Raw genomic sequence first — 20,535 nt, forward strand, 5'->3', positions numbered from 1 at the left:
TGAAAAAAAAGAAAAAAGAATAAAAATTGCCCATATGCATAATATCACTTTAAGTGACTCGGGCGATGTTAAGTTCAAAATCTTGCTTCTAAAAGGATATGTAATTTAGGGCAATTTCTGTCTTTAATTAAATGCCAATTATAAATGTTGGCCACACAATAAATTAAGCTCAAATGAAATCGTTTGACTAAAAATCACAAAAACTCTTCATTTACTTACAGGTGAGTTTATCTCGTAAAGAGAAAACTGCAGACTAGCCAGAACTTTAATAAATGAGTGCAGGAAATAAATTCTTGAGCAATTTATTCGAGCTTAAATTTATTTAACACTTGAAAGAAATATAAAAAAAATATTGCAGGCCAATAAGCTGCCAGAGGCCAACAACTTTCTCAAAACAGCAAAAGCAAATTAAATGCAATTCAATTTCTAAAATCAAATATCTCTGACATATTGTGTCTTCTATATATGTATATATATAAGTATATACGAATGCTTATACATATGTATATATAGTGAACGAGGAACACATGTTAGACAATCAAAAAGAAAGGAAACCGAAACAAGTTAACCACAAAACGGACAAGCAAGGACTTTCGGTGGTGTGAGGAAAGTAGAGAAGGGACAATTTTCCACTTGCTGGGCTCCTTGGGTTTGCTTCGGTTTCCGCAAACACGGCAAAAGATGTTATCCTTTATCCTTTTTATTTTGCGAAAAATTCAATATTTTTCAAACAAACAACAACACCCAGAAGCTGGGGAACGCACATCGAAGGATAACATATTAAATTTGCCAACAGCAGCCAGGACTGGCAAAGGGACAATGCCATAAAGACAAGAAATCAATTTTTTTCTTGCGTAACGCTGAGCAGAGAAAACAATTTTCTAACAATAAAAAATTGCCCATGCGATCGAAGGACCCTCACACACTCACTTATGTGTTCTGGGTCCTTTAAAATCGAAAGCAACGGAAACATAGCCGGGTGTGTAGCAAATCATAAAAAAAACGGAAGGGGGAACGGCATGATGAAGGGGCTCTGTCAAGTCATAAAAAACAGGGAAGAGGCAATAAAAAATGGGGTGGGGGGGAATGAATCGAAGGATGAGGCGAGGCCTTAGATATATATCCTGGCCGAAGGACTCGAGATTAGTCGGCTGGCCAAAAGTGGAGACTCTAATTGAGGTGAAAAATCCCTGGAAAATGCCCTGGCTTCTCCCTTTCAGATGTCACTAGCAACTAACTTTTACAAAAATATATCTGCAGGCAAACATTGATTTTCTTAAATTCTGTTGCAAAGCTTAACTAGCTTGGAATTTAATTCCAAAAACCCTTGATTCTTAAAGATCTCACACTTGCTCCTCACTTTCGCCACATTGGTCACACATGTCCCCTTCAACTAATAACGAGCCTCATTTTGTGTAAATCGATAAAGTTGTAACATGGCAACATCAGTGGCAAAGGAAAAAAGTTTATTTTTGTTAGCAGAAAAGTTTTCCTTCCGTTCGGCGGGGTAATATTATCGCATGTTGCAGTGCCGAGCGTGTTGACAATTGAATTATTTATGTGCCTTTGGGTCTGCGCGTCTCGTAGCGATCCCGCTCGCTTCAGTCTGCTGGCCTTTTGTTTGCGCATTGATTGAATCCTTTCGATGTCCTGGACGCTCGCCCATTGTCGAGCCAGTCCAGCTGATATGCGCTTTATGCAGTTTATTGGCGATTACATTCACTCAAGAGCACCACAACGTCCAATCATTTCGTCCTGGTCCTCTTCGTGGTCCTGGTCCTGGTCTTGGCTTTGCTCAACGTCCTGATGCCTTCAGTTTGATTGTCATCGTTTGTGGAAATTTGATAAGCGCTTTTTCTACTCGTGTGTGTACTTTCTCCCTTCCTCTTTCATCTCCATCTCCATCCCGTAGACACGTTTGTCCTCTGTGTGTGTGTTTGTTTGCCAGCGAAACTTTGCTTGTTCGTGCCAGGACTTGGATCTTTTTAATAATGCGGGTTATGTGATGGATTTATTAAAAGCGTGTCCTCATGTCTCCGTTCTCCATTCCCCGCCTGTGTTTGCCATAAACTTTCTCCTTGTCCATGGCTGGAAGCATCCCTTTTCAATTAGTTGGCCGCATTGAAATGTTTTGCCATGCCGGTATTGAATGTCAAGTGATCCATTGTACGGAAGTTTAAAGAGGAGAGCTTCAAAAAAACAACTCTTGTCTCATAAGTATGCCATAATAATTGCAAACGATGCCAGCGAACACACACCCACAGGCTCGCCTCCCTAAGGACAAAACACATATAGGCAATAAACATTTTTTATTTCCCAAAAACAAGGACATTTTGACCGCAAGCCTGCATGATGCCCACAACCCGTTTTTATTTCTCATTTACGACCATGCAAATGTCTTCGAGCGTCGATGTCGGCGGGCTTGGCGCCAAAAAGTCGGCAACATATGTCGGGCAACATGAAACGAAATCAATTTGCCTGCGCTCCCACGACCTTGGGGCCATCCACCCCAAAAGGTCCGAAAGGGACCCGGTGCACCCACTTCTGCGGCTTGTTATTACGGCATGCGACTAAATTATTATGGGGGCTCGTTAATTTGCGGACACTGCGAACGTCCACAGAAAAGAAATCGCAAATAATCGCATTAAATGGGGCCACGCCCGCTGCGGCGAAAAGGGAAAATCGATTAAGCAGTCGGAACCCCCCAACGGCCTGACCCCCCCTCCCCACTACGTTGGCCTCCTTTCACATTACATTATGATGATTATTTTTATCGCCGCGTCACGCGATATTTTCCTGATGTCGCCGCCTTCTGCTCAAATGGCTTACAACGGAGCTGAGGAAACGGAAACGCCACCGAAACGTGTATGAGTGTATGAGTGTGAGTGCGAGTGTATGTGTGCGGGGCCTAGGCAAACATTTGCCATATCTATGGCAGTGTATATCCATGTCTGTGTAAGCTGTGTAAACGACGCCGCCCTGCAAATGACTGCAGTTAAAAAGTCATCAATGTCTGCCAAAAACGAAGCTCGCCATTAAATGTTGCCGCAGTTTATGCCAATCTCCGCCATTGCGTGTGTGTGAGTGTGTGTATCTATGTGAGTGCCGATTTCGCAGCAAGGATACGACGCGCAAGTCAAGTTGAGTTGAGTCAAGTCAAGGCTTGCCACTTCAATAATCTGCCCTTTACCCCGGTTGTGTGATGTGTGTGTGTGTGTTTGTCAAAAAGTTGAAAAATGTGAATGCTTAAAATTTATTTCTATCATAAAATGTAGAAAACGCGAATGTGGTTGTGGGGGGTTGGTGAAAAACGAACAATGTCTGAAATACCGCAGCAGGCTTTTAGGCTTAAAAAAATCATTTTTAGAGGGCTTTTTCAAAAACCCGAAACAAATGCCCAAATAAGCGAACAAAACATTTCCATTGATGGTCATTGGAACAAATATACAAAAGAATAGCAAACGAATAAATTCAATTCAAATGCAAATGTTTTCTACTTAAAACTGGCTACCCATTGCACAATAATAATGTCCGCTTGCATTCCCTTGGGCTTAAGCAAAATCCTCCGGTTAGATACAGCCAGCGCCGAGTCTTCTTTGGCCAGATTAATCGAATCGCTATAGGAAATCCCACTAACAGTGCCCGGCTATCCCTTGCAATTTGTAAAGCGTCCTGGCCATGTGGTCAAATCAGGAGGAGGAAAAGCCTTCGGCTGGCTGGCCTGCAGAAAAAAATCAATGTGCAACACACACACACAAGCACGCACCGCAGCCGGTCCCAAGGGGTCCCTGTTCGGGCGCCATGGCGTGCATTATGTGGTCATATGGGTGTACAGCACGTGTATGCGCGTGTGTGTCTATGTGTGTGTGTGTGTGTCGGCATGTGTACAAATAAACACGGCAATGCAAGCCGAACGGGGGCATGGAGCCTGGGCTGTTGCCCCCGCAGGCTGCAGTCGGTTTACGTTTAATGCCCATATATATTGTTGCCTACTTTCGGGCGCAGTGGCCAATGGCCTCCAGTTGCCCGTTTCGTGGCCCTCGGCCCACGTTCGCTTGCCACTTTTTTTAAAGCCCTTTAAATGTGAGCAAACTTTTCCACGTGTGCTACCGGAATCCACCAGCCCAGCGCTCGATGTGGAGACGGGGACGTTAGTTAAACGTATGCCGGGCATACGAGTGGATGGTGTGACTGGGATGAGATGAGGGGCATGGCGTTATATGGTTTGTGTATTGAAAATTGGATTTTCAATTGGTTTGCAAAACGGAAATTAATTCGGGGGCGCAACGGAGCCGAAGCCCCGTAACCGGCAGGCGAAAATGAAGCAATGACGTCCACACCGACGACGGCGGTGCTGATGATGATGAGGATGGCAATGATGATGGGAGCGGAATGACCACTGGCATTGGGTGCTCCGGTGTTTGTGTGCAAAAATAATGTGAAATTCTCTTGCCTTTTTCAGTGGCGCTCTCACCGTTTTATTATTATTTTTGTTTTATTTTTTCTTTTTCGTTCTGCACTCACTCCGTTGTGCACTTTAATTAAATTAAGTGAATTTCGAGGCTGATAAGCGCGAGGCAAATGAAATGAGCGAAAGAGAGAGGGAAATGGTGGGGGGAGGGAGCGAGAGGAGCGCAGGTTAAATGAGCAAATGAAACGAAAATACGGCAGTGAGATAGGGCCACTACCGAAATCAGAAATAGCCATTTGGCCAACTCAAGTATAGTTTGGAAAAAAAGAAAAAAAAAATGGCAAAAAAACATAACACGACAGTAACAGCGCAACGTTTAGTCGAATTCCATTAACTGAGTGCACTTTTGTCCTTAAGGTAATCCACTTTAGAGTAGTACAGTTGTGTTCGCCATATTCTAGGCCACATTTTTCAATTAACACAAATCCCTCGAATGCAGTTACTCCCAGGATAATGGTTCACCGGGTCCTAAGTTGCTGGTTTAATATTAAAGCAACCGATTCAGATTGTCGCACTGGGGCAGTTTCCTGCAGAGAAGGGGTGGGGGAGGGGGGCAATGCGAGAGAGGATCGTGTGGGGAATCTGTTGCAAATCCCAAAAGTATGCAACTGCAGTTGTGCGGTGTGGCCCGTCGAGCGAATGAATGAGTGAGGAAACGAACGCATGATTGAAAAAAAACATGGCCACAGAAAGTCGAGGCCCGTTCATTGTTTTCCCCACTCACACACACACACACTCGCACGCTCGCACACACGCACAGAAAGAGATACAGGAGAGCAAAAAGGGATGCACTCACATTCGCATGGCTATTTGGCGCTGCATACTTTTAGGAGGAGTTCAGTGACTGCAGATACGGCCGGCTGTTGCCGTTGCCTTTTGTCTGAGGCGAATCGCTTAGCATGCGCCGCTGGTCGTCGCTGTCTACCTTCCAACCGAAATACAAAAAAAAAAAAACAAAAAGAAAAACACCACCCAACCAGCAAGCTGGCTATCCACCTCTGCTTTTGGCCATTGTTTTGTACCGGGCTCGAAACAAACACTTTGGCCGGCTCCTATGGCCAGCAAATATTGACCATTTGCCTTTTGCCAATTTGTTTGCATTTCAGGAAAATATTTTCATTTTCAATGCTCGCTCGCTCGACTCTGCCGGTTAGCCATATTGAAAATTAAACTGCAAACTAGTTGCAGTCGGGTGTTTGAGGCTGTGTGTGTGTGTGTGTGCTCATGCTCGTGTATAGGTGTGTGTGTGGCACATGGAAAATTGCCTTGATTTCCCAGGACATGCCTACGGTGAATTGTCATTTTTAATTTATTTTGTTGCCGGCATTTATACAATAAATATCTCAATGTGTCCACAGCGTTCGGCTCTCTTACCCCGTTTCCCTCTTCCTCTTTTCGTTTTGAGGCTTGGCTGTTGTTTGCAATTGCTTTTTGATTATCTCTATTTGCTGTTTGTGTTATTGAGCTACGTTTTGGCCATGGCCAAGTGAAAACAAATTGAGTTCTCCGTTAAGCGTCGAAAATAGTTTTCAACTATCTACTAGCTCCCGCTATTGGCCAACTCTTCCTCTCATGTGTGTGAGCTGGAGTGCATTGCTGTGTGTGTGTGTGTGGAATGCAAAGTGCTAAAGCTTGTAGTGCCGTTAGTTTGCATTAAATTTTTTGGCAAGCGACTCTCTCTTTCTCTCCCTCTCAGCATTTTGCCGTTCAAAAATGGCCAAAAGCGAAGAGTGTCAGGAATTATGCTTGCCAGCGTTGTTGTTTTCCCGTTCCCTACATTTTTATTCGGCAACATTTTCCGCTTATGTTTTATGTAAAGCCTTAAATGGAGTTTGCACTGCACGATGTGGGAAGAAAATAAGGCTGAAAAGTTCGCAGGACATGCAATTTGTGTGTTCCAAAGTGGCTTATCATAAGTCCCACTCACTTGCCGGAAAATTGCAGGCAGTAACGCCCTCCAGAGTTTATGACAATGAAGAAAAAGCAATTTTTGGAATGAATCTTCGGTTTGTTTTCTTTGTAACTGCTTGAAGCTGTATAGAATGCTTACAAGATTATGCATGAAATGCAGATATTTGGTGGACTAAGTGGAACAAGAAATTTTTTCTAAAATTTCCAAACGTTATTTAAACCTTAAAGCCATTGCCATTCATTTTCCCCCATATCAAACAAAGCCCCGCGAACATTTTTCATTCGTATTATATACCAACTCTTTGTCTATTTTCGCAAGGGCTCTAGACGCGATCGCATTTTTTCTTCTTTTAATGCATACCAAAGTCGAACCACTAAACAGTTTTAAATTTGCATAAAAATCCGTTTTATTAACATTCAAAGGCGATTCCTATCGCCGCTAAATTGAAGAAAAGTAGCTAGAGTTGTTCGGCGAAAAAAAAAAGGGGGAAAAATGGGCGAACGGAGTTCCGAGCAAACAGAGACCCTGAGGGAAAATGCCATGTAAATGCTCTCAGGGCAAAAGCTGTAGCTGTAGCCGGAGAAAAAAAAAAAGTGTAAGAAAAATTCCTTTGCACTCAACAAAGAAGAAATAAATAACTTTCGAGTCAGATTAGCCAACTTGTCACGAAATGCAAAATGACATTTAATACCCAACGACTTGGACGAGAACGAGGACATGGACTTGAGTGCTCCCAGCTCCTAGCTCCCAGCTCCAAGCATCCAGCTCGTAGTCGCTGATGGCCAACAGCTGCGTACCCAAAAGGGGGTTTAACTTGGGGCAAGGATGACGATGGAGCTGGGATCCCAAGACGCATGTCGACCAAATGGCAATGCGATACGCGACGATATACATGACTGGACCTGACTTGCACTTGGCATGAAAACATGAGAAATTCCTTAGCCAATGGCCACCATACAGCTTGCTGTTGCTTTTCCACAATGGCATGCCAGAACGCTAGACGACAGCGACATTGTTTCGAATGGCCTGGCAAAAGAAGAAAAATGGCTCTGAAATGCCATCACTGCCATCATGCCACCCGAAAAAGGATAAAAAAATAGAAAAAAAAATAACGGAAAAGAGGAAAAATAGAAAAGGGGAGCAGGATAGCGAAAAAGTAATCATTGCAATTTAAAGCGGATAATCTGCATCAGACCAAAGCTGTGAAACAAGAAGCGTTGCGAAAAAAGGCGGCGAGTGCTCTAAAAAGGGTTCCACTTTCAGTTGCACAACGCGAACGCCGAACGTTGGCAATGCAAATATGCTGCGGCGCCCCCGCATTTTCCCCCCACGTTCTCCATTTTCCGCCACTGCCCCTCCTGCGTGCGTGAGTGGACACCATTTGCAATTTTCGCACTCGCTTTTCCGCTCTCACTCTCTCGCGTTCGTTTCTTCTATTTTTTTTCGCACGCCCAAGGAGCGAGGCAGTCATGCAGATTACAATCGAAATGACATGAAAATGTTTAGTGTGGCGTGTGGAAAGGAAAAATGGGGTGGGGGTGGCGGAAAAAAAATGAAATCGCGGTGGCAATGTCAAGCGGCAGCAGCAAGAAAGTGTTGCATATCTACGGGCGCCAGCCACAAGAAAGAAATTGCCCCGGGAAATGGGAAAGTGGATGCGGAGGTGAGGCTGGGAGGTGGATGTGGAAAGTGGCAAGCGCTTGGCACTCAAAGATAATGTCTGTCCTGCAGCCGAAGGAGCATCTCTCCTGGACTGTAAGAATAATGTCTTATTTGATTGTGGCCAGCAAATGCAATTTAAATTTGCTTCCACAGCCCTTGAAAGAGCTGAACGACTGAATGTCTGAATGGGAAAAACGAATGCCAAATCGATTTATAGATTCATCAATAACGTAACCCTCCGCTTATGCACACTGATAATTCAGTTAGCAATTATGTAGGTAACATGACTAGATGGCCATCAGGGCGCAATTAACCCAGTTAGAAGGGCAACAAGTGAGCGATTTGAAAAAATTGCATTTTATCGCATTAGAGCTACAAAGTAGAGCTATACCGATACAGAGTGTGCAAGTGCAGCTATTGAAAACGTTGGCTGTTGTTGAATAAACTCAATCCAAGCATTAAATTACTGCCAATGGCGCCAATAAGCACAAACAAATATGCCAAAGTGTATTCCTGTTTGTGTGTGCTGAAAGTCCTGGCAGCTGCTGATTGAAAGTTTCGCACAGAAGGATGGATAAAAATATTTGCTTGTCGTCAATAAATATTTTGTGCTGTATTTATTGATCAAAATTGCGAGGCAACAATGCAAAGCATTTTGTTGGCTCACCAAATATTTATCCATCGAACGTTGGGGGTATGCAAAGTATTTGACAATTAATTAGCCTAATTTATGGCTTTGCAAGGAGTGCCAACAACTGATACATAGTTTAAAGTTTATTAAAAACTTTCCCCACCCAGTTTGCCTCGCATTTGTCAATATGCTAGCAAATAATTTGGAGAATCATAACAAAGCAAATAAAAATAAACACAAATGTTGTTTCGGCAACAATTATTTGTGAGTTAGCGCCAGTTGTTGGGTGCCATAAATCTTGTACAGCTTTCGGGGCGTCATAAATTGCAAATGCCATCAGCAGCAGCGGCAGGGAAAAAAAAGGGGAAGAACACGAAAGGAAACCGAAAAACGAGTTGGCATGTCCCTGCTACAATTGCCTGTTGCCCCGTCCCTGTCTTTTCGTTCTGATCCTGCTATTTGCTGTCCTCGTCTGGCCAGGGCAAACAATCAATTTATGCACACACAATTTTCGCCTTTTACATATAAATTTCGCAATTTTTTGCATCCCTTTTTTCACTCATTTTGCTGGTCGCCTTGCTTTTGCTGGTATGCAAATATTTGTTAACTTCATTTGCTCTGAATTAAATATAATTTACATGCATATTTGTTTGCCCGGTTTGGCCTGCCCTTGTTACGGCTGAAAATCCCTCTTCCACATGCCATGTTGCATGCATCATGGGTGCCCATTCTTTTCGATGCTTTGGTCATTATAATTATTGTTGACATTTCGGCTTAAAGTGGAGAGTGAGCCGCGTTAATCCGGCGCCACAATTACACGTGCTAATGAAGTGAAATTTTACTTTTTCGCAATTAAAAACGAATTTCGATCGCGCATATAGCCCGAAAATATGTTTGAAAAACTGCGATGCCATGTTCCATGAACATTTCGGTCTCCTGATTTTCCCCGAAGCAGAATTGCAACGGCTTCTGCATGCAGTTAATTGGTTTGGCTTTCTTTTTGGGGCTGGGCAAAATGTGTTGACAGCACGAACATAAAGTTATTCAGGACTCTGAGTCATGCCAAGGATAACGCAAATTACATAGCAGGAAGTTTAGAGCAGGCAATGTAATTTCCTTCAAATGGCTCGCTATTATAACAACTACCATGGGATAAGGCGATTGCCTTACACAAGTTCGCGATATTGTTAATAACACATTACGTCAGTTCTTTTCACTTGGCTACTTTAAGATCTATCCATCTAATACATACAAATAAAACTTTTAATTAGATGTAAGGCCTTTATCTGTATTTAAGCAGTTAAATAACCAAGCAGAGCAATCAAATCGAATAAAGCTCTGCTCACCCTTGCAAAGCGAACCAGAAAGGACCTGGGCATTAAGGTTAAGCACAACAATTTGCGTTAATCAACACAGGACCCGCAACCAGGAGTAAATGGCATTAACATAAATTTGTTTCTAGTAATTTATTTAGTGCGACAAAAGCACTTCCTGGCCAACACGCTTACTAAATTGCCACTGCCAGCAATCGAAACTGAATTATGGCCGACTGCCGATGTGGATGGCCCAAAGATTTAACCCCCAACTGGCTGTCAGTCGGGGGAAATTTATGAAGCTCTCTCTTTATTTATATATGTGTACATAAAATGCTGACTAGGTAGTGGAAAAATTTGCTAAACATTTCGCTTGAATTTTCTTGCAGGGCCGCTGTAATCGTGATAAACCGCCGTGCAAATACTTTCATCCACCACAGCATCTGAAGGATCAGTTATTGATAAATGGACGCAATCATTTGGCCCTCAAGAATGCACTGATGCAACAGATGGGCATCGCGCCCGGCCAACCGGTCATATCGGGCCAAGTGCCAGCCGTGGTAAGTGCCGCTCTAATACTTTAATTGAATTTTCCCCATTCCATTCGCTTTCCAACTGGCCTTCAGTTCGAAAATATGAATATTTATAAGCGAACTCCTCCACCACCACGACCATGAATATCCAAAATACCAAACAGAGCAAAAAAAAATCGAGAAATTCAAAGTGCGCGAAAATGAGTCAAAGAGTGAGAAAGAGGAATGTTTTATTCATGCAGAGGGGGAGTTTTCCCGCTTTATAACAAATCGAAAATTAATTCTCAAATAATTTGCGACATGGTTTTTGTGGATTTGCAGCTAAACGACAGTCATCATTAGGGCGAGTGTTTTTATATATTTTTTTTACTTTTTCCTGTGTTCCCTGCCCATGTTGATTGTTGAAAAATGCATGAATTTTCATTAGAGCCAGTGTTGTTGGGGCCAAAAAGGTTTACGAGTGCGTGCCAGGCATAATTTGTGCCCAGCGAGAAGGGGTCAGTTAATGGGCAGCGGAAGCCTTCAATGGGGTGTCGAACCATTACGTTTGGATGGGGATAGGCCATAAATAAAACAGATTTAAAAGAGGACTTCATTTGAGCAGACAGGAATTCCAAATAGATGTTTTACGAGGGACTGCTAAGCCTGACAACAGTTGGATCTTAATATATTCATCACGTTTTACTGTTTGAAGATACTTATATGATGACCAACTCTTTAACTTGATAGAAAGCGAATGTGCGATTAAGCAACCCAATTAGACTCGATATAAACACTTGGCTCAAATCCTCAGAGCTTTGATTAAGTCTTGATGGACACAACCGTTTGATTTTGATGAATGTTTATAATGGCCTAATGACCGACTATCCTTTTGCAGGCAACAAACCCCTATCTGACCGGCATTCCGGCCAACTCGTACAGTCCGTACTACACAACGGGACACCTGGTGCCCGCCTTGCTGGGTCCGGATCCCGTGACCTCCCAACTGGGACCCGTGGTGCCCCAAACAGTGCAGGTGGCACAGCAGAAAATACCACGTTCCGACAGATTAGAGGTGAGTTTCGGTCTGATGCCGCCGACTATATATATATCTCGATATATGTTTATGTATCCAATGAAGTCAATTTAACGCGATTTTATTTACGCTTACTTTGTGTTTATTGATTTAACGAAAGTTTTTTACGTTCCAATGTTTTATTACGTGGCATGTCTTTATGTATTTATATTTCTAATTAGTATTAATAATAAACTATGTATACGATTATTGCGAACTAAAAACGAAAACATTGTACAGAGTTTTGAGTTCTTTTGAGTTTGCCAAAAGATCAAGCTGAAATTGCGACCAAAATCCACTGTATAATTCGCCAATAACCAGAAATTGATTCGACGTTTTGACACACATTCGTATTTGTCTAACACCGCCAAATTGAAACCAAATATAAAGACACCCAATCTTGATGTTCTCTTCTTTTCATTTCCTTACAACTTTATTATCTATATAATATAAAAGAACTAGTACGGATCGATTCATGAGTCGATCGCACAATATTGCAGTTTGGCCTAGCAGCTGCTTTTCAGAAGCTTTTTTAGGAAGCTTACGAGCCCTGTAAATAGACCAAGAAACTAAATTGCAGAATTCTTTGCACATCAATTTCTAATTTCACATTTATTTTCCCGTTTTTCTATAGTTGTTTTCATTTTCCGGATAAAGCGGAATGGGAGGCTCGTTTTTCATTCCATACTCCAGACCCCCATATAGAGTTTTAGAAAATCCCCCTGGGCCTTGAATAAAATTCATCGTAGATGTGGAGTTCAAGAGTAGCAGCGTTTTTCGTACTCCCTTGAGGATCTTTTTAGTAGCATAGAGTTGGTAGACGTTTAGCCATTGATTTCAAGACTTTTCTTTACATTTTCAAGCTATTTATTTACTTTGAATCAGCAGACACCGAAATACTCTCTACAAACAGTCCACCCCGAGCTCCTCGTAACGTCTTCGTGTATTTGTTTACTCCTGATTTTGAATAATCCTTGCATTCTCGTTGTTCCTTTTTGTTATGTTTGTGCTACGTGTTCCTCTTGTGTTTTCTCGTACTCAAAAGTGCACCAACATAAAAAATGCAAATTGAAAACTAATCGGCATGAAGCAAAAATAAAAACCACACCCAAAAATAAACCAATGCAAACCAATTCCAAGGGGCAAGTACAATAGCAAGAAAAAAAGCATAATCAAAAAAAATCCTAACACAAATAAAACAAAAATTTGAAATGCATCTGTATCGGCTCTAACCACTAAAAAAAAATTAAAACTTGCCTACCATTTGACTTGGAACGAATCGAAAATATATATATATTTTTGCGCAAATAGTTAACTTTTCTTTTGATGAAAACTAAAACGTAAACTAAAAGTTTAAAACGAAACAAAAGAAATGAACTTGTTACTGAATATCCTTCCATTATTTCCAAAAACCACACTCCACACAAACACACACACACATACACCTCTCCGCCTATAAAACACACACACACACTCCAAACCGAAAAACACCACTGAACCACTTTGAACCACAACTGCTGCCACTTTTGCTATCCGCTGCCAACGCCCGCCAACCAATCAACCAATCAACTGATACTGATACCAAAACCGATACCGATGTGCGCTGCAACCACGAATATCGATCCAATGAATCGAAAAATATATATATACCACCTGATAATAATATATATAACCGATATGTAATGCCCATCCCAAAAAAATCACAAAAATACTGTTGAAAAACTCAACGATGATCATCGAAATGTGGGCGTCGTGTTGTGTGTGTGTTTGCGATCGATGGCGATAATTGCGATGAATCCGATTGCCAATGCGATAACGATAACCATAACGATAACGATTATGAACCCGAATCCGATCGCAAATCCAGGTGTGCCGCGAATTCCTGCGCGGCGCCTGCAAACGGGCGGAATCCGAGTGCCGGTTCGCCCATCCGCAGGAGAGCGTCGCCAGGCACGACGACGGCTCGATAACGGTTTGCATGGACGCCGTGAAGGGCAGGTGCGCACGCGACCCCTGCCGCTACTTCCATCCCCCCCTGCACCTACAGGCACAATTAAAAGCGGCCCAAACACGCGCCACCGCTGTCGCTGCTGCAGCTGCGGTATGGCTATATACTATATATTTTTCTATACTTTTCGAACCTTCTCTTTGCGTTTGCGTTCGATCAACCTTAGCCCAGTATTTTTGATTTCCTTGATTTCCGTTTGTGTTCTTTGTGCTGCCTAAATATCTTATGATTTTCCTTATTTTTCGTTTATCTGCGAAAGTGATTTTTAGTTTTGAACATGTTTGCAATGGCGATGATTTCACAAATTGGTTTCTAAGCTATAACCACAGTTACAAAGTAATTCAAATCAATATCTATAACCTTAAATTAGGTAAATCTACCAAAAATTGTAAAAACCAGTTTGTGAAAAAGCCACCCAACTAGCGTTTTCTGTTTTTGTTTTCCAAATAACCTCAACAGAGAAATACAACACAGAATTTTACTCCTGCACTAACACGCCACACGAATATATAAATATATATTTCTATCTATATATATCCTGTATATATCTAGCGATAGATGACCTTAGGCCATCCTGCTTAGTTCAAAATAGTTGATTGAATTTGCTTTAATTTCATGCCAAATTCACAGTTCGTTCGATTTCATTCGAAAATCTCTCCCATATATATGTACATATATGGATTTAAAGCAAATTTAATTAGAAGTTAATGCCGCATGCAAACAATTTAATTAACTTTATGCAAACACACACGCCCTCACATATAAAATCTCTTTACAAATAACTGTTATTCCCCCCGAAAAGCTGCAAAAAATGTGTGTAATCGTATAAATTTGTAAAACACAAATTATGCTATTTATTTATGCTGCATATTAAATGGCATTGCCAATGGCTATGCAATAAACGCTTTAGCGACTTTCGAACTCGTCGCCCGCGAATATAGAAAAATTCAAATCAATGAACCAAATAATTCTGCCTGAAATCAACGTGGACTCAAATAGTTTTCAAAAAACCTTAACAATTTTGTGTTACTTATTAGTGACCATTTTAGTATATATATCTAGAAATAGAAATGTAAAAAAATACGTTTTCCAATTTAAAATCTGATATTTCTATTAAATGATTGTTTATTAGTATAGTACTACTCATTCAATATAAAATTTGATTTTGATAAAAATATTTAAATAACGTCAGTGTAGAGACATCAAATATAATTTTATGGCTAATTGAAAACTCATTTGGCTGAACTTAATTATGTTTGTCCAAGGCAAATGAAATGTTCAACAATCATTTGGTGAGACACCATTCAAACAGGGTGTTCAGCGTCATTTAGATGTTAATTTTGTTTGTAGATCAATATATAATTATATTTTTTAAGTAGGCGCCCCAGACAGAAACAAACAAACAGCGTGGGTAGATGGAAGAGCATAATCCTGCCAACAGAAGGAAAAAAGGGGGGATGTGGGGCCAAAAATATCCGGCAACACGGGAAATATGTTGAAGCTCACATAAAACACGCCATAAATGTTGATTTTCGTTGGGCCAAAATTAACATTTATTACAACGCGTTAAAACTTTGAGCACGCAGGAGCAGGTCGAGCAGGGAAAATGCGGAGGAAAAGCGGGAAAGCGGAAAAGCGAGGCAGCCGGGCCAACACGGCACTCACACATACATGCACATATGGGCACGTACGTGGTACGTATCCGTGTTTCCCGGCTGCGTGTCCTATGCGCCGTACTTAATTCGCGACTTAATTGCTTTCTGCTGGAAATTTATTTGACGCAACAAACAACAACGATGTCCTTGTTGGCCAGGCTGGAAGCGGGAGTGGAAGAGAGAGAGAGAGACAGAGAAGGGGAGTGGGAGAGGGGTGGTGAAAATGACACACATAATTGCAGCATAATATCGCATAAAGTGAAAAATTGTTGCAGCATTTTAGGCGTAATTCAATCGAGGCTCTCCTCGTCGAGCGGAAGGGCACGACAAACGTGATTATTGTATGAAAATGTCCTTTGATACTTTCCCGAAAGCACACAACATCCAGGCACATATGTTGACATACCCTTCCCTCCCCGCCATGCTGCCACTTTCTGAGCCGATAATTGTATTTATGGGTGCTCGTTTAATGTGATTACAGGCCTGGTAAAAATGGGAATTAAACGCTTACCTTATTGCACCTGTCTGCCATGGTTGTTGATTTTTTTTATATCGGGCATTATTTTGATCTCCCGCAAAATCGAATTTTAAAGTAGATGAATATCATACAAATGGAAGGGATTATCAAGGGCGGCAAAATTATTTCATGAGTTAACTAATTATTGTCAAATATACAAGACCGATGAAATGCTGCTGTTTCATTTCAGAGCCATTTCCAATTCTTTCAATACATCTCATTGTTAAATACCTATACGTAGACTGTTTCAAGTTAATAAATCTCTTAGCTTTATAATAATATTCTCTGTATAAAACACAATATAGTCCAGCATGCAAAGTGAAAAGATTTCATCGAACTATAATCTTTATACTTTGGTCGTAGTCCGACTTTGAAGAATTCCAATATCCATATTATACTCTCCCTAAATGTACCCTACTGTTAGCTGATTTTATCCCTGCCCCTTATCGAGTTACATGCGTATTTACTGATATATATTCTTACATATATAACCAAATCTAGCCAACAGACGCTACAAAACCACAACACCACAAATACACAAAAATTTACCTCTGCATATATGATTTTCCTATATTATTTCCCTGTGTTATTGTTGCTGTCGTTGATAAGCGTTTAAGTTTTGTTTATTATGATTGCTGTTTGGCATTCTGGGTCACCGAAACGTCCCCCATATGTCAGCAACCAAAGAGGGAAAAAAAAGCCCCATATCGATGGGGGATCTCCCCTCGACGTCGATGGCGAATATGCCACCTGCCGCAACGAACGACCACACAGAACTATAATCCCGGCATGTAAGCGTGACAAGAGCATCTCGGCCAAGAAAAAAGGCCGGAGGAAAAGTGAAATTGAAGGGGAATCGGTTCACGGCAGGACACCAGGACGGAGAGCCATCTCTTTTTTCTCACCGAACTGGCCAAAAATGTAAATGTCAACCTGTACGGGACACGGATACGTGTACGTATACGGACAGGGACACGGACAAGGATACGGACACGGACACGGACACGGACATGGACAACATGGATTAGTCCGGGCCGGATAACGTTTGAACCGGAAAATTAACTAAAAGCAGAGATTTCCATGCCAATGAATTGTCCAGCGGAGTCTGCTGGGCCAACCCGCTGGTTTTTTATGGACTCGACCCCAATACGATACACACATCCAGCATGGGATATATGTAGATATGGTGAACACCCCACGATGTTGTCGCGCCCAAGCGAATTAATCCATTTGTAGCATTCATGCCCAGTGACACTAGCCCAGAGAAAAAATCGGTTCGAAAAAACGAAGGAGTCGGTTCAACTGGCCGTCTCTTTTGCACCTCAGACTATCTGTCTCTTTCGCTGCCTCTCCATTTAAATGCAAATTTGTGCACTCTTTCATGCGGCCGTGGCCAAATGTATGCTAAGTTTTTTGCCAGTGTCCTGCTGCCGTATTTGGTTTATTTTTATTTTGTGGTTCTTGGTTATTAGGCACACATGAGTCCACTTTCGTGGCAAAAGGGGCGAAAATCGGGCAAGAGCTGAATCCAATTGCGGTGTTAAACGCATTAGCATTGGGCTGTGCAGGAAAATTTATGGGAACGGAAATTGGGGTCGCAACTTTGCCGGAGATTTAAAAGTGAACACTGGGGTATATGATATGGCTTAAAAACCAAAACTGGGTTACGCTGGAAGAACTATAGTTCCAATACACAAACCCAATGCCACTAAACCCAAAACAGAGTTCTGTAGTTTACATTATCCTTGAGTTGCCTTAGCTATGAATGAGCAGCAGCAACGGGACATCGGTAGGTATACTTGATATATAACATGTGTCTTGAAATAAATACAGAAACCCACAAATGCGAATGTGTCTTGTCAAAATTGCCGAATCACTTGCAGATACATACGTGTGATTTTGTTGGCCAGCCATGCAATATGCCATTCCTTAAGATAAGTTAATGTAAGTTATGTAAGTTATTGTATTTAAGAAAACAGGTCTTTTACACTTCGCTGGCTTTCGCAAGCTTTTTTGAAACGATTTTCTAACCAAACAAGGCTTTTCACTCACACAAAAGTAACATATTTTACGCTTCTTTCTGAATAAACCAATGAATATTAATCGAAATTATTAACATTTAGTTGGTATGAGTAACACCGTTTTAAGACTCTTTCAATATCAAATGGAAATCGTGTTTATTTGGATTACCGTTGATTTCTACTTGATTTATTCATATTTACTCTCTATACAAATATAATAGTCATTATATATGTACGATTTGATTTTTTTCTATTTATTTACTTATCGATATCAAAACACTTCCGTACTCTTCTACTATTATGTATTTTTCATCTGTTCGCCTGTGCCAACACAAAAACAAACTCAACCACACACACCCACACACACTGTAACTGCTTCTACGATGGATGGTACGAATACAATCACAAAAACACTCACAAACTTGTGCACCTGAAAACCTGAATATGAAAACGAACGAAAAATCTAAAAATGCACAAACAATCAAAATTTAATATTCCCCCTGCAATTTGTGCTGAAAAAAAATAATCCGAATTTGGACTCAATATTTAATTATTCATGGAAATCGCACAAAAAATGAACAAAAAAATCAATTGAAAATGACAACACCACTGCCGCTTAAATAATTCAAATCGGAATCCCTCAACTATTTAATGGACACGCCATTTAAATGCTTGTATATTTTAATAATTTTGCACATTTCCTACTTCAAAAAAAAAAAAAAACGATTCGAATTTTCAAAAATATTTGACACACGTACGCACACACCAACACACACTCACACAGACCTCACCTCTTGCGGCACACCATCACCAGCAACAACAACAATTGCAACACCAGCTGAACAACATCAACCACAACAACAACAACAGCACCGCTGGCGCAGCAGCCACCTCGACAACAGCAACAACAACCACAAACAACGCCGCTGCCGCCGCCGCCGCTGCTGCCGCCGCTGTCATGGGCCATCACACACTGGAAGTGGGCAAGAAGCGGGCGGCGGACACGACCGACATGTTTCCACTGGTATTTTTCTGTTCTTATCCTTCACCTTGTGTTTTTGCGTTTTTGAATTGTTCCATATTTGGATTCTTGCGTTTATGGTTTTCCTAATTCAATTTACGACATTAGTTTGTTATCCTCATTCCTTTGAAATTCTAACTGAGTTTGCCTTTTTTGTTGCATGCTTTTAGGCGTCCGACGAGATCCTTCGAAGGATCTGCGCTATAAGAAAATAGTTTTAAGTAGAACTTGTTAAATACAGTTGAAAAGCTGCTTTGGTGTGCAAGAAAATAGGAAAAGCAGCAAAGATGCGTTTATTAACATACTGTAATTTAATCGTAATACTGAAAAGCTTTCTAAAATCTTAATTACATTTTAAAAAGTATTTTTGTGAACATCATGTTGCACATTTAAATGCTTCACCAAAGCGCGTGTGACTGCAAACTGGTCAAGATTAACCACTTAGTAGATGAACCCTCCGTTTAAAACCCCAGTAACGTACATCTGACCCTCGAAGCGAAATGCTCTCCGCTTTCACCTAACCACCCAACCTTAGTTATTCCACCACTCAATCACTCACGTGCCCACCCACTCAGTTAGTCAGTCAGATGCACATCAAAGTGCCATCAATTAACGTTTATCATCAGCATGGCCAGGTCGGCTGGGGATGCAACCCCCGACATTTAATTTACAAAATGAAGTCATTATCCGATATATCAAAAGCGCAAACACTCGCCAAGACACACACACACACACTCGCTCACAGCCACACACTAATCAATACAGACACACCCGCGCACACACAAACACACTTTTTGCAATGGCAAGAGCGAGTTTAACCAATTACACGTGGCATATGATAAATCACAATCACAGCACGAGCACATTTGCGCTGCCAAGTGTTAATTAAAATGATTTAACCGATAATTGCGAAGGCTGTAGCTATGTAGCTGTATCTGTAACTGTAACTGTAGCTGTATCTGTATCTGTAGCTTTACCTTCAGCGGTAACTGTAAGTTTCTTTCTTTCGCTTTCGCCTCTGCCGCTGCCACTGATTGCATTCGCGAGCTTAATTGTTTAAGTGCTTTTCCTGGTTAATTAGCTGAACATGCAGCACCTGCAGCCTGCAGACTTTGTTTGTCCCGCCCTCTTTTCCGTTCACATTACGCCCATCACGCCCACACATCACATCACATTGCCACTTATTAGGACTAAGTATCTGTGTACCCGTTTATGTATATATGTATCTGATTAATGCCATAACGCCACTGTACTGTGCCCAGGATATATCCACTAATTTCATTTGTGTTCTTCTCTCCTCTTCATTTGCTCTTCTTCGATTCCATAAACTCTTGCGTTCGTTTCAAAACACCACCTATCTCACCTATGTCTCTCGATATCGAACATAATAAATGCGAAATGTGTGTGCTAACCCCGAACGAAACCGATCCGATCCGATCTGATCATCAATCAAACAATGATAACCCAACAATCAACTACAAATCATACACTAACCGCATAATCAACAACAATCGATAAATGCCAATAAAGATGGATGTTAAAACGGTTGGTTCATTTTACTATGACAACTTCGTAAGTACTCCAAACTGAATGACAATCGCCACCTACAGTAGTCCGCCTTGAAACCGATCTTCAAACTATCTACACACTATATAGACTACCGCCTGAATAGCAATATCAAGCGATAAATATATACACACATCCAGATATGCTACTTACCAGATAAACTTTCGATGA

General features: G+C 41.3%; 1 protein-coding gene across 19 annotated transcripts in view; it reads left to right on the forward strand.

Moving 5' to 3' along the window:
* The window catches only part of LOC117138355 (muscleblind-like protein 2), a 161,656-nt gene that overhangs the window by 126,520 nt on the left and 14,601 nt on the right, over positions 1 to 20,535 (forward strand). For 6 of the 19 annotated variants that reach the window (XR_004459195.1, XM_033300405.1, XM_033300416.1 and 3 more), the window contains 4 exons: positions 10,379 to 10,549; positions 11,400 to 11,576; positions 18,562 to 18,801; positions 20,329 to 20,370. Coding sequence is in view for 17 of the 19 variants with exons in the window: in XM_033300405.1 (XP_033156296.1) it covers positions 10,379 to 10,549; positions 11,400 to 11,576; positions 18,562 to 18,801; positions 20,329 to 20,370 (630 nt within the window). In the remaining 2 variants the exon portion in view is untranslated. Of the gene's footprint in view, positions 1 to 10,378; positions 10,550 to 11,399; positions 11,577 to 13,443; positions 13,678 to 18,561; positions 18,802 to 20,328; positions 20,371 to 20,535 lie in introns of all 19 variants that reach the window. The other 13 variants (XM_033300419.1, XM_033300420.1, XM_033300414.1 and 10 more) reach the window with 6 other exon arrangements.

The sequence above is a fragment of the Drosophila mauritiana genome, chromosome 2R (genome assembly GCF_004382145.1).
Source record: "Drosophila mauritiana strain mau12 chromosome 2R, ASM438214v1, whole genome shotgun sequence".
Taxonomy (NCBI): domain Eukaryota; kingdom Metazoa; phylum Arthropoda; class Insecta; order Diptera; family Drosophilidae; genus Drosophila; species Drosophila mauritiana.